This window comes from Aulostomus chinensis, chromosome 6 (assembly GCF_037954235.1).
Source record: "Aulostomus chinensis isolate RoL2024-O1b breed Wild chromosome 6, RoL_Achi_v1.0, whole genome shotgun sequence".
Lineage (NCBI taxonomy): Eukaryota > Metazoa > Chordata > Actinopteri > Syngnathiformes > Aulostomidae > Aulostomus > Aulostomus chinensis.
This window is the reverse complement of record NC_141325.1, coordinates 1,819,876-1,846,222: the sequence shown is the minus strand read 5'-3', so window position 1 is coordinate 1,846,222 and position 26,347 is coordinate 1,819,876. Positions and strand designations below refer to the sequence as shown.

Genomic DNA, 26,347 nt, shown 5'->3' with positions numbered 1-26,347 from the left:
ATTTATTGTATAAAGTGGGCTCTGCAGTTTAGGCCCTGTGTTCTTTACTGAATGTCAGCCTGCTGCCACGTTTGAATTTCCCGGGTTTGGGATCGATACAGTAAATCTATCAATCAATCTATCCATCTATATGTCTATCTATAGCAATTAAGATGACTTTGAATTTGAAGATAAAGACACTAACAATGACAGGAACGTCAATTTTATGGTTCCAAGTATTATAATTATTAATGTTTCAAACATAAAACTGTAAAAACGTCCCTGTGTATCTGCTGGCTTTCTTCAGAGACGCAGATGCGATTTGCTCGGTTGCCATGGATACAGTGTAGTTAATGGAAACTAACCACGGATATGAAAAAAAAGAACGGATCAATCTCCATGACAGCAGAGCAGAACGCGGAGGAGGCCTGTGGCGTGAGGAGGACATGTTCCTTCACTACGGTCTGGCCGCTCCTCGCGCCGCAGCCGTCCTCTGAAACTGTCAGGAAACAGATCGGGATCGAGCTGCGGTGCGTTCAGGACCCTGGTATGTCCCTCTGCTTCGTGCCAACGTGTGGCGCGTTCACGGGCGTCGTTATTCGGAGGACGCTGCTATTCTCGGTCCACAGCAGCAGCAGCGGCGGCGGCGGCGTCTTGTCTCAGCAGCAGCAGCTCCAGCAGCTCCAGCATCCATTAAAGCATCAAGGCTGCTGCTTCGTTGGCCACATCCACCCCGGACCGACCGCCCGTCTCTGGGATGTCGAGCCGCGGCGACGGTTTGACGTGGAGAGCCGACGCTAGAGGAGACCAACCCGCGGAGTCTTCCAGGAGGACGGCGGAGCGGCGACAGATGATGGCGAGAGGAGACAAATAAAATTTTGATAACCGTTGGTCGGGGGTTTAGCTGGCTAGCAGGCTAACGCTAGCTAGCTCGCGCGGGTTGTTTTTTCGCCTCCCCGGCGGCGGGCCGAGGTGGTCTGTCCTCCTCCATGTTTGTACCCTCCTCTGCGTCCCTTTGTGCCGAGACATGCTGGAGTCCAAGAGGACATTTCTCTCGAGGATAACGCGCCGTAGCTAGCACCGCGGCGGGGACGCTTGTTAGCTGGTATTTCGGGGTGTTTTGTTTTGTTTTTTCTTTTTTTTCTTCTTTCTCTCCCTCGCTCATCCGCGAAGATGCTGGCGGAGGAGGAGTGCGTCTGACGGTGAACCCTCCCCATGAAGGTCATGCCGCCGAGAGAATGATCATGCTGGAAAAACAGGTAAGAAGGAGGCTGCCTTTAAATGCTCATTTGCATCGCTGGTAATGAGGCGTTTAATGACGGCGGGCGCGCACGGCAGCAGCAGCCTCATCTGGAGGTGTCGGAGCAGGTGATCGACACCCCTGAGACAGCGAGCCTCCGCTGGTCTCACCTTCCTCCTCCAGCGAGGGTTCCGGCCGTCACACCCACGACACCAGCAGGACCATCGAACCGTCCTGCTGGTGTTTAATCGACTTGATTCGTCTGTATTTGTTTCTTGGGGGGGGGGGGGTTCAGATCAGTGCGTGTACAAATCAATATTAATATACTGACCTTAGTCAAACTGAGACAAGGACGCATGATGGAGACCAGGACAGTTCACAGGTTTACTGCCTCACATTCGATATTAAAGATTTACAAGCGCCGGATGTCTTCGGCTGGTGCTGGTACTGATAGGAAGGAGGAAAGATCAATCACAGCTTGTATCTGCTGGTTTTGTGCAAGGATTCCTTAATTTGATCAAAAAGAAAGAGGTGTAATGGATGGAGGATGTTTTACCACTTGATTGTGAACCTTATTTTCACTAAGACAATGAAATTCACTTGAAACTCAAGGATTATTTATGACCTGATGTTACCGGCAACACAAACGTATCAGTCAGTTTATTTTTAACTGGTAATTCAGTTCAGCTTGTAAAATGTCTCAAATATGCAAAGACCCCCCCCCCATTCAAAGTTGGCTTTTTTTTTAACCAGTAGTTGAGTTTGTGTAATATTTTTAATTGTATAAACAAGAACATTGCTTTCATATTCCAGAATGATGATTATTGAATCAGAGATTATTCTGTCAATGAAATCTATAATGAAACGTTCATCATTTTGTCTTAAAGTGATTAAAACAAAAAAACAGTTCAGCGTCTTCAGATAAAATCTGAAACTCAGCTGCTGCCCAGTGAAGAACGTCCATGGAGAAATGCAAGTGTTTCTTATGAAGTTGGAGCTCATGAACATTTCCTGGTTCTGCTGGATAAACCACTCAAATGATTATCAAATAATATCAAAGTTATTCTTTGGAACCAGTTTAACTGACAATCGCTGGGTATCTTCACCCAGCTCGGACAGTCTTTATCCCGTCCTCAGAGGAAGTTTAGGCCTGACAGCCTCTCGGATGAGAGGATCTCAGATCTCAAACTCCCTCGTGATTCTTTCATATTTGATCATAACTGGACAGGTAGAACCACACGATGTTCTGTGTGGTCATCAGTTAGCCTGTGGGCTAACCTTTGACCTCTTCGCACAGCTTGTTCCTGTCCCACACACACACCTCAATAGCATTAGTAATTTGTTCAGATAAATGTCACTAATCCTTCGAGTTATTTTCAAGGTTCGATTTTATTTCCCCAGGTTCTCAGACGTGGATGTTCTCTGTTTTTTTTTGATGTTGTTGTCTTTTTTTACCCTTGATGACAACCAACGCAGTGTCTTTGGATTTGTGACAAAACAAGAGGTTTGAGTGTGTCACCGCTCGCTGATCGATCAATCAGGAAATAATCACCAAACTGATCCATGAAGAAAGTCATTTGCAGTTACAGCCTGAGAATCTGTAAATCTTAAACTGGCAGCTTGAAGAGCATTTGACAGTGGCATGCTAACACTTCCCACCCACTACCAGTCTTTGTGCTAAGCTAACTAGCGTGTGGTTTGTTGTCTGTTTTTTCTGGACAATAAGAGACTTTGGCTGGTTCCTGTAAGCAGGCGAAGCCAAACATGAATAATATTCCTGTGACTCAACATTTCTCAAGCGACAAGTTTATTTCACCGCTCATGTAAACATGATGGTTTGGGGGTCAAAGGTCACCCGCTGCTGCAGGACACGAGGCGTCCCTCTGCGTTGGTTTAAAGCATCTGTTTAACCCTGGCCTCCATGGGTTGGATGGGCCTGTAAACAAACCTTCTTCTCCGCTCCACAATAATCCTGTTTCCTCTCTGCTGCTTCTGACGTTGATGCTTTATTTGTTCTTTACACGATTGTGGGAATCGTGCGCCAGATAAAGCTGTGAGCTTTGTGTTGCTGCCACGACGCTCCATTTCCTGCACAGCAGCACTCCAGAAACCACTCTGTTCTCGAAGCTTGACTTCACTCCAGCCGTATCTGACGTCTTTGTCTGATGGAATGTGACAAGAATCAGAGATTATTTCATCCCGAGGGGGGATTTTTTGAGTGTGGAGGAAGGAAGAGCCCGTCCTTGAAAGCTCCTGTCAGATTTTGCTCTGTGGACAATGAAAGTAACACTGGGACTTGTTGCTGAATGGTGTTTTCTTGGCTGTTTGTTCAGTTAGCAAACAACTCTTGATTGTTTTCCAATCTGCTCTTCAAGGCGGATCGCCCACGTTTTGTCACGTCCAAGTGACCAGATCAGATCTGTGTGTTTAGGCACGGTAATCATTTGCAGGCGTGTTCATGCTGGCTGAAGGAGAGTTTTCCATCCAGAAACATGAAGTTTGGCAGCTGCTCGTTCCGTTGATAGATTTGTCTCTGTTGTTGAGGTGGTTTTCCTTCACTGAGAGCAGAACAGGCCGTCACCCCAGTCAGAGGCATGAAGCCTTCTCATCTGGAAGTCCTCAGTGTGGCACACAAAGTTTGAACCAGAAATAAATCATCTGAACTCCTGAGACAAGAAACAAAATTCGATTTTGATGCAAAAATGTATTTACACCAAGTCTGCTGCGTAGTTTCTGATACTATTGGTCTGTTTTCTCTCTTTCTCTCTCTTTCTTCTCATCTTTTTCCTTTTTTGGATGCCTCTTAAAGGGACTTAAGAAACAAAAATGAAGATGAAGGGTCAAATTTGCGTTTATGCTGAGGCCAAATGCTCTCAAAAGCTGGCTGTGTCAAACTGACTGTGGCCGATCAAATCAGAACTGAAGTCAAAAAACGAGCATTTGAAAAGTTGTTTGCTTGTCATCCTGTGAAAAGACGGGACAAATCTTGGACTCCTGCTTCGTACAAATCAGCATCCTGATGTTGTCACTTTGACATTATTTTGACCTTTTTATTATCATTAAATCACAGTAACATCTATCTAGGAAGCGCCGTGTTGATTTATTTGATAGAACCTCTGTTCTGCTTCTGTTGTTTTGGTTTGATGTTGGACAGAAACCGAGCATCGAGACCACGTGGAGGTACTGTAGCTCTGAGCCCGCCAGAGTCGCAAGGGAATTAGTTTTATATCCGGAATGAAGTTAGCGTGGTTGAAAAGCTAATGTCACGGTCATTTGAAGTCATGTGACTGGTGTAGTTCCTTCATGGTCTAGCAGTGGCTTTGTACTGCTAACAATTGGACTTACGCCATCAGTTCAACCATGAATCTAATGGAAGAATTCTTCTGGCTTGTGGTGGCAGAACCATGGAAGTGACCACTTCCTGCTGGACTACAAACACACCTCATCCCTTACATGCTAACTTCCTGCTGGACTACAAACACACCTCATCCCTTACATGCTAACTTCCTGCTGGACTACAAACACACCTCATCCCTGACATGACCACTTCCTGCTGGACGACAAACACACCTCATCCCTTACATGCTAACTTCCTGCTGGACTACAAACACACCTCATCCCTTACATGCTAACTTCCTGCTGGACTACAAAGACACCTCATCCCTGACATGCTAACTTCCTGCTGGACTACAAAGACACCTCATCCCTTACATGCTAACTTCCTGCTGGACTACAAACACACCTCATCCCTGACATGCTAACTTCCTGCTGGACTACAAACACACCTCATCCCTGACATGCTAACTTCCTGCTGGACTACAAACACACCTCATCCCTGACATGCTAACTTCCTGCTGGACTACAAACACACCTCATCCCTTGCATGCTAACTTCCTACTGGACTACAAACACACCTCATCCCTTGCATGCTAACTTCCTGCTGGACTACAAACACACCTCATACCTGACATGCTAACTTCCTGCTGGACTACAAACACACCTCATCCCTGACATGCTAACTTCCTGCTGGAATACAAACACACCTCATCCCTTACATGCTAACTTCCTGCTGGACTACAAACACACCTCATCCCTGACATGCTAACTTCCTGCTGGACTACAAACACACCTCATCCCTTACATGCTAACATCCTGCTGGACTACAAACACACCTCATCCCTGCAACACTCTTGGATTAAATCCAAATTTCTTCTGCCCCGCCCACCACACTGATGTTGAACAATGTCATTATTGAAACAGTATAAATCAATGAGGCGGCCCGGTGGAGCAGTGGTCCTCCCTGTGGCCCCCAGCAAGAAGGTTGTGGGTGGAGCCCCGGCTGCAGCACGGGGTCTTTCTGGGTGAATCTCCATGTTCTCCCTGTTCCTGCTGGGTTCTCTCTGGTACTCCAGCTTCCTCCACAGTCCAAAGACATCAAGAGGGACCAGGTTAATCCAGACTCTAAATTGACCGTAGGCGTGGCTGGGAGAGCCAATGGTTGTCTGTCTCTATGTGTTGGCCCTGCCATGGACTGGTGACCTGTCCATGGGGGAGGCTGCTGGGATAGGCTCCACCCCACCACCCTCAACAGGATGAGCAGTGGAAGATGGAGGGATGGGTGAATGAAACGATGATGAGGGTTTTGTGTTCCCTTGTCTGTCAACACGCTCCGTCCACCTCCTTACCTGCACAGTGGCGTTGATGCGTTTGTTGATGGAAAGCAATTTTTCTTGTTCCTTTTTAAAATGGGATTTATTTATTTATTTATTTATTTTTGTGACTAAAAGATCAATTCTCAACTCAGCAAACAGTGAATTGTGCTGAATCGTTTCATGTCTGTTGAACGTCACCTCCACACCTTCCGGTAGTCCCTTGGGATGTGGCTCAGCCGTGAGGTGTCGTGGACCAGGAGTCACCAAAACACCTTGTTATCATCGTCAAGCAGGCGAGGAGCGAGAGCGCAGCAGCCGTGGTTGGAGCTGAGGACGCGCCGACCTCCTGTACCTGCATCGCCCCTCGTCCTGTCTTTGTCCAGCCGTGTACAGTCTGGCTTCCTGTCCTGGCTTCATATCTGTGGAGAAGACGAAGGGAGGGAGGGCTTGTGAAGCCCTGTGAAGAGTCGGTTTTTCCTCCCTGTTTCCATGACAACCGCTCTCCTACAGAATTCAGCTGTGGGACGGCCTCTGCATCTGAAAGCAGTTCCCAGTGGTGTTGCAGGCCGTCTCGCTCCTCTTCTTCCTCCTCTCCTTGTACTGTCTGTGTGTGTTCAAAAGCAGCAGCACTTCATCGTCGCTCTCTGCTGTACTTTTAAACTTTGAGCGTCATTTGCATCTGAATCAGGGCTGAATTCTGCCTTTGTTCCCTCTTTGAGCTCCCAGAGACTCGGACGTGGAGGCAGTTAAAATATTTAGACTGACTTTGCTTTCATGGTGCAAATATTAGGGGAGTAATGGAAAGAAGGGCCTTGCAATAAAGAATGAGGGAGCAAGATGGTGTGTTTATAAATTCCCACCAAAGAAAAGCTTTGCACTGCGGGGGCGTTTGTCTGAAACGACTTCAGGTTTGGACATTTGTGTCATGATGAAACACCAAGCATTGGTGTTGAACCCAGAACGAAAGTAAAAAATGAACAACCGGGGAGATAAAAACCAAACCTCAAAGTGCTGATACGTCTTCACGTTGTCGGCTGTTTCTTGCACTCACTTCCTCTTTGTCACTGTTTCAGCCATTTGTGGGACAGTTGAACGACAGAGGACGAGGGGAGAAAGGAGCTTCGGGGCTGCTTTTGTCTTCAGGATGGTGTTTGTGATGGACTGAATGGATTCAGAGAATCCCTCACCTGAACCCAGCGCAAACAAACCTAGGCACCTGAGAGCAGCACAGGGAGGGAACACGCTGATGCGCTCGACACGCTTAGTGTCTCATCAAACGCAGCTGCACGCCACGCTTCGGTTTGTGTGATGTCTGTCGCACGGACACTCGTCCACCAACCAATTTTCAGGTCATATTTAAGTCCTGGTCGATGTTCCAGGCAAAGTTGGAGAAATTCCCTCACGGCATTCCTGAGATTTGTTGGGAATATGAGGTGATCATAACCTTCGATCACCCGGATCTTTTCGGTTCATCCTTGAGGTCCCAGTGGACGATTGTGGCAAATTAGAAGACGTTTCCTCAGGCTTCCTCCGAGAAATTGTGTTAGCTAAAGATGGACCGTACAGATGCACAACAGGAAACAGAACACTTAAGATCGACAGCTTCACTTGAGCACCGGCATAAAAAATGGATAACAAAAGCCATTAAGAACAGTGACGGGAGCTGGTCCTCACCAGAGAAGCTCCTTCTGAAGTCCTCTGATTGTCGACACTTTGTGTAAATGTGCCTCTGATTTTGTAACGTGAATCAACAAGGAAGCGCCTCCTCAGGATCATCCTGCCATCAGCAGTCCAGAGGAGCAGGAGGAGCCCTGAGTACTCAGAGAGACTGACAAGTGGTATGGGTGCAGGAACCCTGTCCAGCACAGACTGAGGCTGGGTGGAGGGTCCACCATCAACAGCTGGAGGAGTGTTTGTCCTCCTCCTGCATCATCCCTGCAGATATTTACCAAAGGAGAGACGAGGGCTGGTCCCCTGCCAGGACGTCTGCTTCCACGTTCACCAGCCACAGTAGCGAGGCAGATTGATACGCCAGCGGTCGCCCTGCTTCATCTCTAACAGGCTCGCACAGACAGTCTGGCTCGAGCAGAGCAACATCCAGCCGCTCCTTTTGATTCCATCGCTGCAGCGTGGAAGCAGGCGGAGGAGCTGGCCGGGGCCGACCTGCAGCAGGCTGAGAACAAACACGCTGCGGCGGTGGCACAACAGCTGAGTGTTGGGCAATACCTTCAGAGACAAGAAAGCAGCTGCTGGCAGTTATGACATCCCCTGGCGAAGGAGGAGGGAGCAGGAGGAGGAGGGAAAAACGAGACGAGGAAGAAGGAGGGTAGTGAGGCGAGTGCAGGTTCGCTGGGAGGAGGAGGAGGAGGAGGAGGGGGAAGGAGGTGGCAGGGTTCTTCTCTTCTGTCGGAGACGGATCCCTCTCAATCTTCGTTGAGAGGCAGCGAGCGGGACTTCCTCCTTTTTTTTTTCCTTTACATTTCCTTTTTTTTTTTTTGTCGGTGAATGTTTGTGGTGGGCAGCGTTGTACGTTTGACGTGCAGCATGGAAGCCAAGTCCCTGTTCAGCCTGCACAGAGCGCTCGCTCAGCCCGTCAAGATGTGCATGTTCGATTTCCCCGTCACCATCCTGGACGACCTGGTGAGCTTGCTACACTACAGGGAGGTGTGTGTGTGTGTGTGTGTGTGTGTGTGTGTGTGTGTTTGTGTGTGTGTGTGTGCGTGCGTGCGCATATCTGTGTTACACATTAAATTGTAATTGCATGTCCCATTTCTCTGAGTGAATGCGTGTCTTTCTGTGCACATGCTAGCGCTCATGTAGCAGCACTCCACATGCATTCAAGTACTTGACAGTCATCATTGTTTTGTGTGTGTGTGTGTGTGTGTGTACAATGCATTGTGGTCACATTTTGACCAAAGTCACAACGGAAACAGATGCAGGGAATAAACGAGCAGACGGGGAACGTCCCTCAAATAAAAACATGAAACAAATGCAGTCGTGCTTGTTTCTTCTGCAGTTAATCCTCAGTGGTGCTTCTGGCTCCGGGCCACTGCTGCTGCAGTACAGCACAGTTACCAGCAGGTGAACCGAACCGCGGAAGTGAAATGAAAAAAAAAGAAACACGCATTACGTGTGTGAGTGAGTAAAGGCTGCCAGAAGATGGCAGTGTAGAAGAAGAAGAGCCGCTCGTCAGCGAAATATTGAGCGGTCGAATGACCCTCAGCAGGTCAAGGTTGGGTTGTTCTGAAGAAGCAGCTAATATCGGCAGTACGGAGTCGCTCTGTTTGAAAAAGACAAAACAAAACAACAACAAAAACTTAACATATATTTACAAGTATTCACAGGAATCCGAAAGACCTGCGAACTTTAGCATCCGTCAACACTCGCCTGTTCCAGCCTGTAGGTTGCTACTAGCTAGCTGAGTAGCTCGCTAGCTGAGTAGCTAGCTAGCTGAGTAACTCGCTAGCTGAGTAGCTCGCTAGCTGAGTAGCTCGCTAGCGTCGAAGTTATTGTAGTTCATGTGAGGAGGGATGGCAGCATCGCTCAGCATCCCTCTGCTGAACTGGACTGCTAGTATTGTAAATTGTATTGATATATTTTGAACTTCAAACAGGTGTACAACCTGCTCCAGCAAGGCGTTTGCTGAGTTTTGCAACCATTTACAGAAAATTCTCATCCTACAGCCCGGAGCAGTTTTCGTCTGAGTCAGTCGGGGCCTCACAGACGCGCTGAGGAACAAGGCCAAGCAAACTCTTTCTTTTTGATGAAATTTCACAATTTTAAGCTGAGATGTGGTTGTTGTTTTTTCCTGGGCAGACACATCCGTCACACATAAGCCACCAGAAAATAAAAAACCCAACATTACTGAGTGTTTTTGCAGCTTCTGGCTGTGATAAATGGTCACTTCAAACCTGCTGCTTGGTTTGTTGTGTATGAAAAATTGAAGAAATAAAGTTCCAACATTTTAGGTTTCCTTTAGTTCGCCCATCTTGTTGACTCCTCTTCTTCTTCCTCTTCTTGTTTCTCAAGGCTACTGAATGGAATTTGGGCTTTCATTCTTGAGTAGAACCAGTGGATTGTATTTTGGGTTTTCATGAATTGTATTTGAAAATGTAGCTTCATTTGAGTTGAGGTCTAGTGTGTGTGTGTGTGTGTGTGTGTGTGTGTGTGTGTGTGTTTGATCTGTTATCGTGGGTGTGTTCGATCTGATTTTGTGTGTGCGTTAGATCTGTTAATGTGTGTGTGTGTGGGTGTTAGATCTGTTTGTGTGTGTGTGTGTGTGTGTGTTGGATCTGTGTGTGTGTGTTAGATCTGTGTGTGTGTGTTAGATCTGTGTGTGTGTGGGTGTTAGATCTGTTTGTGTGTGTGTGTGTTAGATCTGTTTGTGTGTGTGTTAGATCTGTTTGTGTGTGTGTGTGTGTTAGATCTGTGTGTGTGTGTTAGATCTGTTTGTGTGTGTGTGTGTGTGTGTTAGATCTGTGTGTGTGTGTGTGTGTGTGTGTTAGATCTGTGTGTGTGTGGGTGTTAAATGTCATTATGCGTGTGAATGTGCCACCGCTCTGCTTTTTGAGATGTTTGTTTGTAACTGCGGGCCCACCAGGCTCTCGCTGACTCACCACCACTCTCCTGAGCACTTCTGCTCTTCAGATGGAAGTTTGAGCTGTAATTTTACTTCAGCCCGATGCCCTCGATGCTGTAGTTTCTTGAGTCTTGTGTGGAACCCAGTTTGCTGCAGGCTGGGTTTCAGAACCCGTCTTCACTCTTCAGTCAGATTTGAGGATCTTCCTCTACCTGAGTCACACCCTCACGCCAGCGGAGTCAGATTTTTTGTTGTTGCTCTGGGTATCTGCCAAAGTTGCCTCTCATTGCTCTGAGTCGGTCACACAGAGGTCTTCATGCTGTGTGTGTGTGTGTGCGTGTGTGTGTGTGTGTGTGTGGCTGCCAAACACACCCAGGCAACCGTCTCCCTCCAGACGAGGCTTCGCCCTTTGATATTTTGGCGTGTTTGGTCGTGTCTGTAATGATCCCACGGTGCCTAATGAATGCGCTCCTGTGTCAGCTTGTTAATGAACCCTGAGAGTGAAAAAAGCTGACATCAGCACGTCTTCAGAGAACTCCAACCTGCTACAGGTCTGCCTTTGTTACCAGGGAGATTGGACTTTTTTGCAAGTATTTGATGCGACGATATTTTCTGTTTGGCCGATAGCTGATGGACACAAATGCCAGGGTCATCAGTAAAAAAAAAAAAAGATTCTGTACAACGATAAGTGCGACAACCCATGCAGATCGAACCAACACGATTTCCTGCATGTCATTATAAATGTAGACCATCAAATCCAAACTCCGTGAAGGAAACAAGCAAAGTGTAAATTCCTATTTGGGTGGGATCAGCGTCCTGGTGCCGCACCATCTCGATCTGTTTGTTGCAGTGAAATGGAAGCAGCAGTCATTCCGGCTCCGCTGGTGCATTTCAGGGCAACAACAAAGAAACTGTCCACCTGTGGAAACCCTCGGCATGTCCCTCGCCCAGGACCTCCAGGTGCCATCAAGCCCGGAACGGCGTCCTGCTGCTGCTTGCCGTCTGAATGTCATCCTCCTGTCCTGGTCTGCTGCTCGACACTCTGTCAGAAAGTCAAATTGCTGCGTGAAACTCACAATAATAGCAGATCATGTGCTGTGCTGCCAGTGTGAGATGGAGATGTCTGCTGTCAGCTGTCTGCTCGCTCTCTCTCTCTCTCTCTCTCGCTCTCTCTCTCTCTCTCTCAGCTGCAACACCTGATCATGTTCCATGTGGCCTGAATTCTTTGGTGGGGTCAAGCAAAGGCTCTCCCCTCTTTCTCTCCCCCCCCCCTCTCCCTCGCTGTTGTCTGCTGTTGTGGTCAGGCAGTGGGGGGGGGGGGCGGTAGAGTTGAGGCATGTGGTCATTCAGACGTTATTTTATTTCAAAGTTGTATGAATTCCTCAGCGGCTGTGACAGCTCTCATGTCTGATGATGATGTCATGCTGATGTCATCAGCCTAGACAGAAAGGAAGCCTTTAGAGATGAAAGATATTGGTTGTTTATGTGGCTTCTATTGAAAAGTTGCTACCTGGGGCCTTATGGGAAATGTAGTCCACAGCATCCTGGTGCATCGCCTGCAGTACTGAGGACGTTTGAGTCTCTGACTCTTTGACTGAAACCATCCACATCTCCTACATGTTTTATTTCTTCAATACAAAAAGCAAAAACCACTGTCCACCCTCGCAGTCATGTGACACCTGTGACTGGCAGGTCTCAGCCTCCGCGTCAGTTTAATAAGTCAATGCCAGTGGTGACTTAGGAGGGTTTGCAGGTTTAATCAAAGTATTCTCAAGAGCTTTTTACAAATCCTGTCGTCAAAGCTTCAACTGTTGCTTCTGTCGTGAAAACACAAAGAGTTGAGCCGCTTCAAACAGCCGTCAGCTGCCAGGAGGTCCAGCTGAGGGCCGGCGCTGGAGGAAGTGAATGGAAGTCTGCAGACCTGAAGATAATATTCACACAGACTTCTGTTGATTCTCTGAGGAAGTACTTTTTCCACACTGTCAACTTTTAGATTTAAACAGTGATGAGCGACGTAGTACTTATATACATACACACGTAAAATACACAGTTACGTCTTGAAAAGGAGCAGCTTGTTTATATTTGACCTTCCTGCTCAGCCTCGTCTTCCACCGGTTCAGCAGTTTCACTCGGGCCTGTAGTCGTGAGCAGTGAAGGGCTGGGGTGTTGCTCTCTGTTCCGTGTTTTTGTCGTGTTGCTGGGAGTCAACATGGAGGGTCTGCAAACAGCATGGCTCTAATACTTCTGATCGTCCCGCACACTCAGCACGCAGCTTGTCTGCCGCCGGCGTTTCTGAACTAGTTCTTCAACACCATCAAACTGATGAAGCTCAACAAAAGAGCAGACGTTGCACTGGGTCAGACAAACACGGCAGGCCAAAGTCCAGGACGGGCTAAAGACGTCAGGCTGAACAAGTAAACAGAAGGATGAGGTGCATGTGATCAGTCGGCGGGGATCGATGACCGCGGTGAGGAGGTCTGGACCACCTGGGGTCCTGAAGGGACAGTAGAGACCAGAACTCATTGTAGTCCTCTCAGCTCTGGAGGCTGGTTGACACGCAGCAGTGTCACACTCACCTGACGAAAGGAAAAAGCTGCCCCGTTTCTCTGACTGAATGAGAGAAGTTACCTCATTAATCCGGAGAAACATGGCAGGAGAGGCTTTTTCCATGAAAATTGATCTCATTAATGCTGACGAACAGGAAATTCTGTTGTTCTCAGGTGAATATAGGACGCTCGCCTGGTTTGATGCCCTGATACTGTTCAACTGTGCTTAGAAAAAAAGAAGTCTTTCAAGGGGAAGGAGAGGATGCAGGATTTTTTTTATTGTAACATTTCCATATGAAAGAAGTTGAACATTTTAGCTTCAATGTTGCCGTTGAAGTTGAAGGTCTTATGAAGTTTTTAGCACGGGGGGGGGGGGATGCGACCATTCACTTGTGAACGTAACAGAATAAACTTGTAGTCCTGACAGAAATGACGTGAGGCAGTAGGAAGAACAGCAAACGGCGTCGGTGACAGAAAAGCGTCTGTATTTCTCTCTGAGCCGGCTGCTGTTGTCAGGCCATGGTTCCAGTTGGCAGGAGAAAGTATGTCTGGATGTTGACACTCAGAGGAGCACCTGGAATAATGGCGGGGAGTAAATCAGGAAGCCGTTCCAGGCGGCGAGGGGCCTCTCAGCTGCCCGTCTCTGGGAGACTGTTGTGGAGTTTGATTCCCAGTCTGCCTCAAACCAGAAGGTAGACACATCTCGTCACTCATCCATCCTCTCTGCTGCTCCATGGTGCAGCAGACTAAACCTGCCTGACTCAAGAAGACGAAATCAAAGCCTGAGACAAGAGCTGACTGACTCCAGCTTTGATAGGAATATGATGACGAGTGTGACCGGAGGCTGGCATGGGTCAGCTGTCATTATTCTCAGTCCTTGTTGGTTATTTCCAGCCGCAGGTGAGGCCAACGTGCACTGAGAAAGTGGAAGGTGACGATTCGCTCTTGAAGCTCATCGGGGAGTTTCCCCGGGGTTTATTACCTTGTTGTTAGCTTTCATTTTCTCTTCCTTGCTGTGATCGTGTCAAAACACCTCAGTCTTGTGTTGTGCACAGTCGCTAAAAGCTTCACGTCAGCTTTGGCAGGCGTGGGGAGACTGGGGGGGCCGCCGCTAACCCGCTCTACCTTTATTTGCCAGCAGAAGTTAATTTTTTTCTGGTGTCGCTCCTCGTGTTGTTGACACAGCTGGGAGAGCAAACATGTACGAGTAGAGCGTCCAGAGGGGTTCAGCCAATCTGTGTCGAGGGGAGTGGGGCTCCAGAGGCCTGTCGGTGGGACTTCTCTGGATGCTGAGATTTGCGACGCGGTTCTGTGTGAAGCTGTCATGTTGCAGTGGAGCCGGTGGATTTGTGGACTGCTGGTCAGGACAGGTGTCTGCTGGGACACGCAGGATTATTACCGGCCCGGCAGGGGGGACGGCAGACAGGTTGGAATGCGTTTTTATCTTCTCAGATGTTCAGGTTATTCTCTGTCTGTTACTCTCCTCTATCGATCGTCAAACCACACAAGATCATCTGATCATTTATCTGCTGATGACTTGTTTGGTCTGTCTTCATAAAACACAGTCTGCTGCCAGACTTCAGACGCTCCTGACTTGAATCTGGCCCTGCTGAGCGCTGTCCCAGAGCTTTAGCTCAACATTTCCAGGCATTTTGGAGGATTTTAGTTTTTGTCATCCACCTCCGTAACACCAGCAGATCCAGTGACACTTCACCCAGAAAGGGTATTTTGTCTTTCAAGTTCTCATTAATAGGAGCCTTGAGCTCACAACGATGTTCTTTCCCTCCTGCATGACGTCTTTGTCACTCCAGATAGTAGGAAGAGCCAACCACAGCTTAAGTGTCCAAAAACATCCGTTTACTAACTCTCTGGTAAAATCCAAGTCTCTGGAATCCAGACGGAGGATCAGTGACCCACAGATGCTTTGATATGAGATAAAAACCGCTTTGAGAGTTTTGGACAGTTCAGCTGCTGTTCACCGTCATCCTCCATCAGCGAGAACGCGATGTTGCTGGCTACTTCTGCATTTCGAAGTCACGAGGAAGTACTGCAACTGGGAAAAACCAGACTTTGTCAAGTTAAGACTCCACAACACTGTCCTGCTGTTTTTATGTTACTAAAGTTTTGCAGATGGTAATTCACATGGCGGCGGCGGCGGCAGGGACTTTGTTCAAAGCAGCACGTTGGCTTTACTGTTTTCACTGATTGTACCTGTTGCTGTTTTTTCACTCTGGCGGTACTGAGACCAGTCTGGCACTCCTATCCACCTTGACTTCTCACAAATGTACTTTTGGGTGAGCGCCTGGCTGCTGCCCAGCACTGCTGGCCAGTAAACCTCCACTGGGGGGCGGGGCCTTCATCTGTCGCATCCTGACAGGAGATTGATCTCCGACTGCGACTTTTATTCAACCTGGTCCTTCTTTTGCAGTTTATCTTAGTCGAGCGAGTGTTGGAGACAACCGTTGTTTCAAACGACTCCGGTCTGAAGGGAGGCAGCAGCTATCAGGTAATCACTGGGGCAACTGGTTCCCATCACTTCCCGCCCACCTGAGTGTATTTTGTCACACCAGCAGGTTCAGATCGTTGTTACACCTGAGCGACAGGTGACGGAGGGGAGACACCTCATCGTGTTCGTCGTGTCTCTCAGCAGGGAGGAATCTCGCTCTGAAATCTTGCCATGGTTGAGTTCATACAGAAAACAACAGGTGGAGAAGCCAGATGTGACTGACAGGTTCTGTTCAGCAGGACTCTGGTGTCGGTCGGTGATCTGGTGTTGGTCGGTGATCTGGTGCCGGTCGGTGATCTGGTGTCGGTCGGTGATCTGGCCCGAACAAGACGGTAGAAATTCAAAAACCTCTCTGAGATCTGATCCGTCAACAGCATGACGCATGTGGGAGGCCCCTCCCCCCAGTGTTCAAAACATTTAAGAACATTTACTTTGTAAATGCCAACACTTCCCACCCACCACCAGTCATTGTGTCACCAGCCTGGGTCTCAGCCCCCTGGAGGAGGGGCTCTGGAGACGACGGACAGTCAGACTTTAACTGGAAGTTGTTGTGATGCTCCAAAGTGGCTCAGAGACTTTGACCCGTGTTCTTCCTGGTGGAGTCAAAGGTCAGGTGGAGGTCACGTAGCGCTCCTCCTGAAACTTGTTAATGCTTGTGGAGGTAAACGTCATCAATGTGCTGTTTAATGTTGGTTCCTGAATGTGACCAGTAGGAGGCAGCGTGTCTCCTGCCAGGTGGACACAGGAAGCACTCAGGCCACTGCAGCAAAGCTCCGTCTGCACCAGCAAAACGCTTCCTTCTCTGGGAAGGTTTTCTCTCACTGGTGAGGAAACTTAGTCGCTGATGTTAAGAGCGTGTTTTGGTAGATTTATCGTGGATTCTTTTGCTGGCAGTGGTGAGTTCTGCAACGGACACGCGAATGAACGCAGCTTGATTTTTATCTGATTTTAGAGCTGGACTGAGTTTAAAGTTGAAGCTTGTCTGGAGGGGTTGAACTCTTCAAGCTTAATCTGTGAATCCTGCAAGTAACATCCACGTCACGTGTGTGGAATTCTTGTGAGAAGTTTCTCTGTAAAGATGTGGCGGAGCAGTTTAAGGCGAGCAGCGTGTAGTAGTGATACTCGGGAGAAGTACTTTTACCCTTCCTGACTCGAGCACTTGTACTTTCACTGTGGGAGTGTGTAGGAAGCAGAAGTGGGCAGCCTCAGCGTGTTTCCCTCCCGCTGCCATAGTGAGAGCAGAATCAACACTGGTGTCATTTCCCAGAGGCATGACGTCAGTGTGTGTGTGGTGGGGGTGGCTGCTGCCTTCAGGGACACCATGTACACTTGCACTGTGGGATATAGGTTTTTGATAAGACAGCTTTTGTTAGAGAAGGAAAACAGACTTGTGATGAATGTGATAAATATCACTTAATAGCGCTTTCCTTCAGTAGCCACCGTGCTAACTCAGGCCTCCGTGACACCAGCAGTTCGGGTTGCTGGCACGAACAGCGGGATTCTATTCGGCGCTGCTGATAATCTCGTACTTGTAGTTGCCTGCTGGACTAAAAACTGTTTGCTTTTGAGAAATGAAATGGAACCTGGAAAAGAACGAAGGTCAGTGGGTAAAATTTGACAGCCGAGTGGAAACAAATCGCGAATCCCACAGACTGAAGAACCTGGAGTCCGTCTGTGAATCTTAGCGGCGCCATTTTGAAAAAAATATCGAGTTGTGATTATTTTGACTGATCGTGTGATCTTGGCATGGTTTTCTGTAAGAAGGGGGATCTAAATGTTCTCATTTGTGTTGATAATTGGTGTGAAACCAATATGAGTCCTGAAGCCGGCTGAGGATGATGTCACAGGGCGCCACTGCAGCGCCTCAGCGTGGAACGTCAGGCGGCAGTGTGACCCATCCTTCGTCTGTGACGTCTCTTGGCTCCTCCCGTCCCAACGTGTCGTGGAAGGACTGCTTGTTCGTGGCTTTAGTTACACAAAAGTCGGGCCGTCAGTTCTGTCAAACACAATCAATTCAGTCAAATTTTAACTTTTAACAACAATAACAAGTTCCTCACTGACACAGGAAACTTAGAAAAATGTGAAGTATGATGATGAAGACAGCGAGGGGGCGTGTGAGGGCTCACCGACCCCCCCCCCCCCCCCCCTGCCTGCAGCAAAAAGAGGAATGCACATCGTTTCATTTTAAACGGGCCGCCGTGGGGGTGTTGTGGGGGCCAGTAACACAACGGCGTGAGGCCATGTCAGCAGAGGTGACTCACTGGTTCGTGATGTCATTGTTGCTAGCAGCTATGCTAATGCATGAAGTACACACAGCTGTTGTGGCAGAGGTCCCGTTCCTGTCCTCTCCAGCTGGTTCACTGCTACTTTGACACCCGCGTCGACGCGCAGCTCTGCCGTCCTCATTCAGAAAAGCGGCAGATCCACATCAGAACCGCCGGCAAACTGATGAGGAGGAATTATTAAGGTCATGTAAACAAAGCGTCTGTTGTGCCCGTTCAGTTTCCTCTGAAGCTAAAAGGTCAAACTGTGTCCCGTTGATTCGCTACACTCCTACACTCCCTCCAGGTGTCACTCACTGGGAGCTCCTTTTCTCAAGTCGTCACTCTGAACGTCACATTTCTGCCGCCTCTGCTTACAAACGCTTGCATTGCTTTTCTATGATTGTGAAGTTGTCTGCGTGACTGCTCAGCACACCTGCAGTGTCCACGGATGTTGGTTATTTCTTAGAAAAATCCCTGTCATTCTGATTTATTCCCATTTCCCATCTTCAGTCGTTTAAGATGAGGAAACATCAAACAACTTAATGGCTTTTCCCAATGTTAGAATAAAGACACAGTTTTTAACGCTGATGATGTTTCCATGTGTTTTCGGGATGTGGAAATCATATTAGCTAGTTTTTATGAAACGATTCATTTTCTAGTAAGTGACAGGCCTCCGTGAAGACCCAGCTTTCCAACAGCCTTGAAGGCATCACGGCCAGTGGGCGGGGTTTTTAGCAGCCTCGTCTTAGTCATGATTCTCCAGTTACCGCACCAGAAGATTCACCGCAGCGATGATCCAACACACCCGCCGCAGCTGCCCCGAACTCGGATAGACTCTCTGAGAATGTCGCTGCGGTGACGGGACTCTCGGCTCCGCGGGCATCCATGGTCTTTCTCCCGGGGATGCAAGCCGAGGCGCACAGCATCAAGCCGGGACAGCTGCTCGAGATGTTTGACTCGTCGTGGCGGGTGCGGAATATTTGGGACGGGGTGAGGCTGGAGGTGTCGGAGGACCGCAGCCCGGTGGTCCTGCACAGCTTCACGCACCTGGACCCCGATCTGCCGCTGCTGGAGGTGAGAGGCCGCCACGGCGGGTGCGGGAGACGGGGAGGACGGCCCGTGTGTGGGGATTAGGAGACGATGCTCGGGTCGCCGGTTTAAAGCAACACTAATACGACAAGAGAACGACTTCAAACGAATGAAGTCAACGAGAGGTAGAAATTTCTGGATATTTAATGGTGCACTTACGTCATTTTTAGACAGAAGAGGAAGAAATGCGAGAGGTAAACAAACCTGCCAGGACCCGTAGAGAGCGATGCTTCACTTTCACCCAGAAAATAGCACCTCCTTCTCCCTCTTGGGGGCTTCATTGTATTAATAATATTCCCTTTCAATGTGTCTTCTGTGCCATCCAGTGCCTCCTTGATGCTCCTGAAATAAATGTCGTCACCCTTCAGTCTATTGTTGACTGGGAAGCTTTGTCAATCCTAAATTCTTCATCAGTTTCATGACAAAGACATCAGTTCAGTTGTCAATTGTCAAAAACATCTGACTAACATGGCAGATATGAATCAGTGTCTGAGAGTGAAGGGAGCGGAACAAAGCCTGCCGACGCCGATGGGATGGCGTCCTCGGAGGTTGGCACGATGGCACTGGAACAGGATGACTTGCCTTTTTTATGTTGTTGCTGGTTTCACCCCCAGCAGTCGTCACTCTTCCCGTCACACGCACTCTCGTTCACCCCAGCGGTGCACTGAGAGCCTCCAGGGCAGGTGTCACTTACTGTGTGTTCACGGACTCGAACATTCAGATATCAGCCTGATTACCACGAATGCTATGAACGCCAGCGGCGTTTTCTGCAGCCTGAAGGGAAGGTCACTGTCTGAGTCGGGATAGTTGGGAGTTTTCTGGTCTCAGTGGGACTGCTGTTGTGTAAGAGGATGATTTGTTGTGAGGACTCTGATTAAGACTTGTGTTTCTCTTGCTGAAGCCGTTGAGCGAGTCAGTGACTCGTCTCGATGATGGTCGCTTCAGCTCGCCCAAGGGGTCGGAATAGTTGCTGTCAGGGCCGACGGCTGCCCCCGGCGATGAGGTTGGCATGCCAGGCATTGATGAGATACTTCAACTGAAGGGTGTGTTTTGCTTTTATGTCGCCGGAGCTCACAAACACATTTTCACCTCCTGCATTTCTTCTCTGCGGCTCCACGCCAGCCAGAAAACTCACCAACGCCGTCAATCCTTGGACTTGTCTCTGCAGTTTGAACAGCTCGAAGCAGCGTTCAGTCCTGGGTCACATGACCCTGCCTTAGACGCGGGTAGTTATCGACCCGGATTCCTCTGATCTCACACCAGCGACGAGTGGTTGAAGCCCAACATCATCATCATCATCCATACACACGGAGGAATGAAAGCTGGTCGTCTCGGCCGTCACTTCTGTGACTTCTTTGTCATCGTAAATTCAAGTGTGTGATCGACAGCGACGCTGCGGCGTGTGGAAAAAAACAGACTGAAGCCCAAAAAAATACATCAGAAAGTCTGTCGCTGTCCTCCATGCTGCTTTACTGCTGCCACCAAAGATGGCGTCCAAGCCCCAGACGCTGCACGCTGCTGCTGTTTGGCCGTCACATCTCCCCGGCACAGCTGCTGTGGTGGTGATGTCTGACTCACCGGGAGGAAAACTGACTGAATGTGCCAACCGGGCTGAATGGGAAGTGTTCCAGCGAGTTAGTTTCCATCTGGATCAGAGTTAGTGGGTCACTGATCGTACGGCAGGATGAAGGAGACCGACGGCACCGGACAGCCTGGAGAGGTGGTGACCCGTGGTTTTGGACAGTTTAGCAGGTGTTAGCCGTCAGTCTCTGTTAGCTTCAAGCTAAATGTACGTGGCTGGCTCTTCCTGCATTCTGGAGTCACAAAGAAGTGACGCAGGAGGTCAAAACTGTCTTTGTGAGCAAAAGAAATGTATTTGTGAGTAGTTGAAAGGCAAGTTCTACCTCTCGGGTGAAGTATCACTTTATTGAGGTTAGACTGAACTCTGCACAAAGACCAGCATCTTGTGAGGGATCTCTCCTCCAGGCAGCCCTTGACCTTCGGATACAGTTTCTGTGTGGAAATTCTGTTTGTCATGGTTTGAGTGGAACATTTCCCCTCCCGTCACATCCCCCCATGGTATCAGCTCGGGAGGGAACATCAGTATTCGTGTTGATCTTCCTTATGTAAGATATCATAACTTCTACCGCATGGAAACAGTGTTGGAAGGAATTAGGTGTCTCGTCCTTTAACACAATCATAGCCGGACGGATATCACAAACCTGTTTTTCATTGCGTGTCCTCAGCTCAGAGAGGCGGCGCCGCTCGAACCTGCTCGCCCGCTCCTCTGCTCGCCCGCTCCTCTGCTCTCTAATCTAATCCTCTGCTCTAACACAATTACCTAATGGTTAATCCCCCTCCCGCAGGGGCCGAGGGGTTCCCTCCACAATCGTTGCCTTTCTTCCCCGCCTGCCTTGGTTATCTGACACGGTGCTTCAGCTCCAGTGAGAAGGGTCACTGGTGTGGTTGCTGACAGTGAGGGTGGGTGGAGGTTTGTTGATCCCCCCGGCTCCACGTAAGCAGCATCCGAGTGGTGTCTGTACGTGGCGTATCATGTAGCTGAGAGGATCAGGTGGCTTAGACGTGAGGGTTGTCAGGATATCTGGTTACTGACAAAAATGATGCTCTCTTGTCCCGGTCCAGTGATTCATCTTCTCTACGTGTTTGGTTTCCGCCTCTTTTTGTCCAGCTCCTCTTGCCTGGTTATTTTCCTGATTCCAGACAAATAAAAGCCCATCTGATGTATTATTTTTCCATAAAACAGTGCTCATTAAAATGACTTCTCTAAAAAATCCAGGATCTGTTGAATGAGCCAGTGTTGCATAACAGCTGGATGGCGAACCATGGTGAGCTGTCTGAAACGTTCTCAGTCTTCACGCACCGGAGGCTTCAGGTTTCAGACGTCACATCCTGGACCGTGAGGAGCCTCCAAACTCTGCTCCTGTCTTCTCCTGTAGAGTGACGTCTCACCCCAAAAAAGTGTCTATGAGTCTTTTGAAAAAAGACATGTTTTCTTAAAAAAAGATCATTGACATTTTACATTTTTAAGGTGTTTTCCAATTAATTTACTGAATTTCTGCTTTTGTAAACAATTCTTCCCATCAGAGACTGATGGCGACATCTCAGGAAGCCTCTGGCGGCAGCTCGGGGTGTTGGGTTCAGGTTGGACAGCCAGACTTTGGTCCTGGTTTTATGAATCCATGTTGGGTTCGAACGTGTCCTCAAAGATCTGCTCTGAAATCTTAAACTGTCACATTTTATTGGCAGTCCAGCGTGACAGAAAGCATCATGTGTTAGAATTTATGTAAGCATGTTGTCAGAGTATAATCCTATTTTCATGGGAGCTACAAAAGCGCTCCAACAAAGACATAAATAGCCACAGCTGAACAGCCGTCAACAGCTTCAAGCTAAAAATAGTCACAATTAAGAGCTCTGAGAGCCTCCAACACTGGAGTTGAGTAGAAAACCAGCAGGAGTAGGAGCCAGAGACATCAAACACTGCTGGGTGGACCCTAGCCTGGTGCTGGTCCTGGTCCTGGTCCTGGTCCTGGTCCCGGTGCTCGTCAGCTTCATCTTGACATGCCTCCTGCAGGAAGGCATTTGGACTCCACAGAGTGGGACGCCTGCAGCTCCTGGACATTTCAGCCCAGTTGAGGACTGATTAACAATGCTGAGTCGGAACAACAGAGCCGTCTTTGTCCCCCAGCTCTGATGCTTTGAAAGATCTATTCCAGGAAATAATCCATATTCAGCTCATTATGAAGCGACAGTGAAACCAGAGATTCAGCTGCTGTAACAAAATCTAACTCTTCCCGCAAGTACCAGAGAAATTTGTCCAGTGACTCAGCTGAGCATCCAAGCCGTCCCACAAGAATGATGGAGCGATCCAGTCCAGTGGTCCCACCTGGACTCCACGGTCTCCTGCTGTCTAAACGAGCAGAAGCAAAGATTGGGCTCTTTTGTTGAGATCTAAAGTTAAAAAAGTGACATCAGATTTGAGGAGAAACCACATCAGAGGCGCCGTGGCTGAGCCCAAACAAGCGTCCTCACACCAATGAACCGAGTGCCTCAGCAGTGAGAAACGGAACCCGACCAGCCGAGCCAGACAGAGGAGGTTTTGCTCCGTTGTGCAGGAGGGCAGCAGACCGAGCCACAGAAACAGAGAGTAGCTGGAATGTGACGATCTGGAGAAGTCCTGATTCCAGGGTCTGATCCAGGTCTGCTGCCTGGAGGGGGCTGTTGGTTTCCTGCCATGTGACGACAATCTAATGATGTCTGATCAGCTTGAACAGCAGCAAGCTGCTCACCCGTGGATCCAATATGAGCCAGGAACATGAATATTTCATGAACGGCTGGAGTGACATCACGCAGCGATGATCTGTGTGAAGTCAGATGTCCCAACCAACTGTTGGTCGTTGGTCTGCTGCATGGTTGCGTGGATACGTTCTGGATGAATTCCCTGTTCTTAGATGCTCTGATCGTCATTTGATCTTCGAATCGTCTGAACAGAGGTGCTTCGGCTTCGCTCGGTTCTCTACGAGCATGACAGTTGTTACATGTCTGCGACTCTGAACTGATAACCTGGAAGCCTCCTCGGTCGCTCACGCTCCTTCCAGAGGAGCTCGCTGGCTCTCGGGGCTCATTGTTAGCGAGGGGAAGCGGCTGGCTCGTGCTGCCAGGTTGTAATGAACTTGTGCTATTGTTGGTCTTGTCTGGCTGCTGAGCAGGTTCTCTCTCTCCACTGGGAGTTTCCCCCCGGTCTACATTTAGAATCCGGCTCTGAGGGGCTTTCTGGTGTCTGTCTAGTTGTGTTGCTCTTGAAGCATTCTAGTGACCACCCGGAGCACCACTCAGCCCCGAGGGGCTTTGGCTGAAAATCTGGGTTTACTGTTGCCCCCGTGTTGGTGTGTGCGTGTGTTCTGCTGGTAGTTGATGAGATGATCAAGAAGAACGCTCTGCTGTGTGAAGCCTGCGTGTTGGTTGTGCACCCACCAGCTGAAAATTAATTAGAAAAAAGGTTCAAACAAAACAGTTGCTCCATTCATGCAGCAGCAGAACAAACCCTCATGTGACTGGCTTTTCTCTTCTGAAACCTTCTCACTGCCTCATCACATTCCTGCAGCCCACGTTCACGGTGGCGGTCACTCGGGGGCAGGATGCTGTAGGTGAGCGGACATCTGAAGCGTTGCTGCGGGGTGCAGGAGGCGGCTCAGTCTGGAGGCTCTTTCTTTGCTGGACTTTTCCAGATTTCTCATTTGCTCCAGACGACATGAAGCTAAAACACATTAGGCTGAATATTAATTTGAGTTTGCGCGTCCCCAGGTGAAGGCTTTGCTTTCTCGTTGACTCTAGTTTGCTGTCATCAGTGTGGCAGCAAGATGTTTGATTTGATCACGTCCTTCCAGTCCAACGAGTGTTTCCACATGTGAGTTTTGGAAACGTCAACATGTTAGTGTCAGTTTCTTCCCTCAGGACTGAGTGAACTTACCAGCTCTTGAGCTTTCCGGTCCTGTGGACGGGGCGCCAGACATCTCTGCTGAAACTATTGATCACTGTGTGTTTTGTTGAATTAATAGAGGTTTGGCTATCATGGCGACATTTGTCCTCGCTGTAACCAGGAAGAATAGGAGCTTTGTGTCGGGGATGGACTCAGTGGATGGTCGATGCCGCTGCCCTTGAGTGCAGGTTATTGCGGTGATAGCGACAGCGGCGAGGCCTCTGTCGTCAGGCTGATAAGCTCCTGAGCTGCGGCTGTGCCTCCGTCCACCATTATCCTGTGCAGGATTTATAACTGTCTGGGGGTTTGCCTCCTCTTCCCTCATCGATCTGTCACCAACACCTCTGCTAATGCGACTGAAGTTCAGGCTCACTGTGTCTGGAACATGATTTAGGTTGTTTTGACTCAGAGCTCACGCTCAGACGACCTACGGAGCACAAAAACAACCACACGACAGAGAGAAGAAGCAGAATAATGTCAACAGTTCTTCACCCACAAACTGTACTTTGCCTTTCGAGGACTCAGGAATGTTGAGCTCACACTGGAGGTTTTCCTCCTTCATTACTTCTTTCTCATGTCAGAATGCGGAAAGTTGTAAAGGTGTTGCTGACTCTAGTTTCACTTCTTATCTTCCACACTTCAGTCTGAGCTGCAGCTCTCATCCCTCTGCATTCACAGACGTCCTTATTTTAGCTTGTTTCCATGGTAACCTAAGGACAACACTCCTTGGCCTCCGCTGGGATATTGGTGAATAGTTCCTGACCGGGAGCAGACTCCGATGACTAATTCTCCCTGGATACATGACCACGGCGGTGGCGGCGCTGCTTACAGATGACTGTGGCACGCCGGATCGCATGCCATTCCTCCGCGGAGGCCGCCGCTTCATGCCGCTGTACAGTAGTTCTTGAAGCTGTCAAGGTTTATTTCTCGGCAGCGATGCAGTCTGAGCACTTGCGGTCATGCGATGAGTCGTCCTATCGGCTGCTTGTACTTTCGAGATGAGTGAAATGAATCTGTGGTGCGCTGGAAGTTCTCTGAGAGTTTGTATCCAACACAAACAGAAGATTCACCGTCCTGATTAAACTGAATCGTTTCAGTCCCAGTGAGACTGGTGCAGACCTCGGGGGGGGGGGGGGTCATGACAACCAGCCTGCTAGTTTTTGTTTAATTCTCTTTCAGTGTAACTGTTGTTGAAGCGGCCTACAGAGCTCTGGTTCATGCGACAAGCGTGTGGGTTTTTTCAAGCTGCAGCGTGTATTGTAGCTCCAGCCATCCAGTAAGCTCTGTTTAGTTGCCAGCTATTGTTTGTTTGGGCTCATCCACACACATGACTCACAGAGTGTGACTCAGAGAGTCAAAGAGAAGAAGAGCGCCGGGTCACACAGATGGACGTAATTAAAGGCTTTCATCCTAAAATTAGACATTTTTGAATTGAAGTTCTGTGCCGTAACGATCGCTTTTTAACCCCTTCTTAACGGTTCAGAACAGGAGCTTGTTCCAACATGTGACTTCTGAGGGACGTTAGATGAGCCGCAACTGTGAGTTCAATCTCCTGTTTTCTCCGTCCTCCAGAGCTCGACGCAGGAGATCGGCGAGGAGGCCGAAGAGAACGCCATCTTCACCATCACGCTGAGGAAGGTGCAGCTTCACCAGTCGGCCAGTAAGGGGCAGCGATGGCTGGGGGTGGAGACGGACTCGGCGCTGAGCCTCTACGAGACCTGCAAAGTGCGGACCATCAAGGCCGGTACGCTGGAGAGGCTGGTGGAGTACATGGTGTCATCGTTCAGGGGCAAAGACTCCACCTACGTCACCATCTTCCTCTGCACGTACCGCTCCTTCGCCACCACCAAGCAGGTGCTGGATCTCCTGCTCAACAGGTAGAGTGCTTCTTACTTTTGTGCCTTCATAATCAACTTAAAGATCTAGATGTTCATTCATGGTTATGGAGCAGGTATTGTAATAATTTAGCAGATTATCAGGTTTGATTAATCTGAC

General features: G+C 48.9%; 1 protein-coding gene across 5 annotated transcripts in view; it reads left to right on the top strand.

Annotated features, from left to right (window-relative positions):
• The first annotated feature begins 428 nt into the window (after window positions 1-428).
• LOC147259670 (ral guanine nucleotide dissociation stimulator-like) overlaps window positions 429-26,347 on the top strand; it is a 39,209-nt gene continuing 13,290 nt past the window's right edge. The window contains exons 1-2 of one of the 5 annotated variants that reach the window (XM_086205753.1): window positions 429-1,238; window positions 25,925-26,229. In XM_086205753.1, the coding sequence (XP_086061879.1) occupies window positions 1,218-1,238; window positions 25,925-26,229 (326 nt within the window). In that variant the 5' untranslated portion in view covers window positions 429-1,217. Of the gene's footprint in view, window positions 1,239-8,175; window positions 8,512-16,328; window positions 16,399-18,532; window positions 18,841-25,924; window positions 26,230-26,347 lie in introns of those variants that run through there. The other 4 variants (XM_086205752.1, XM_086205754.1, XM_086205750.1 and 1 more) reach the window with 4 other exon arrangements.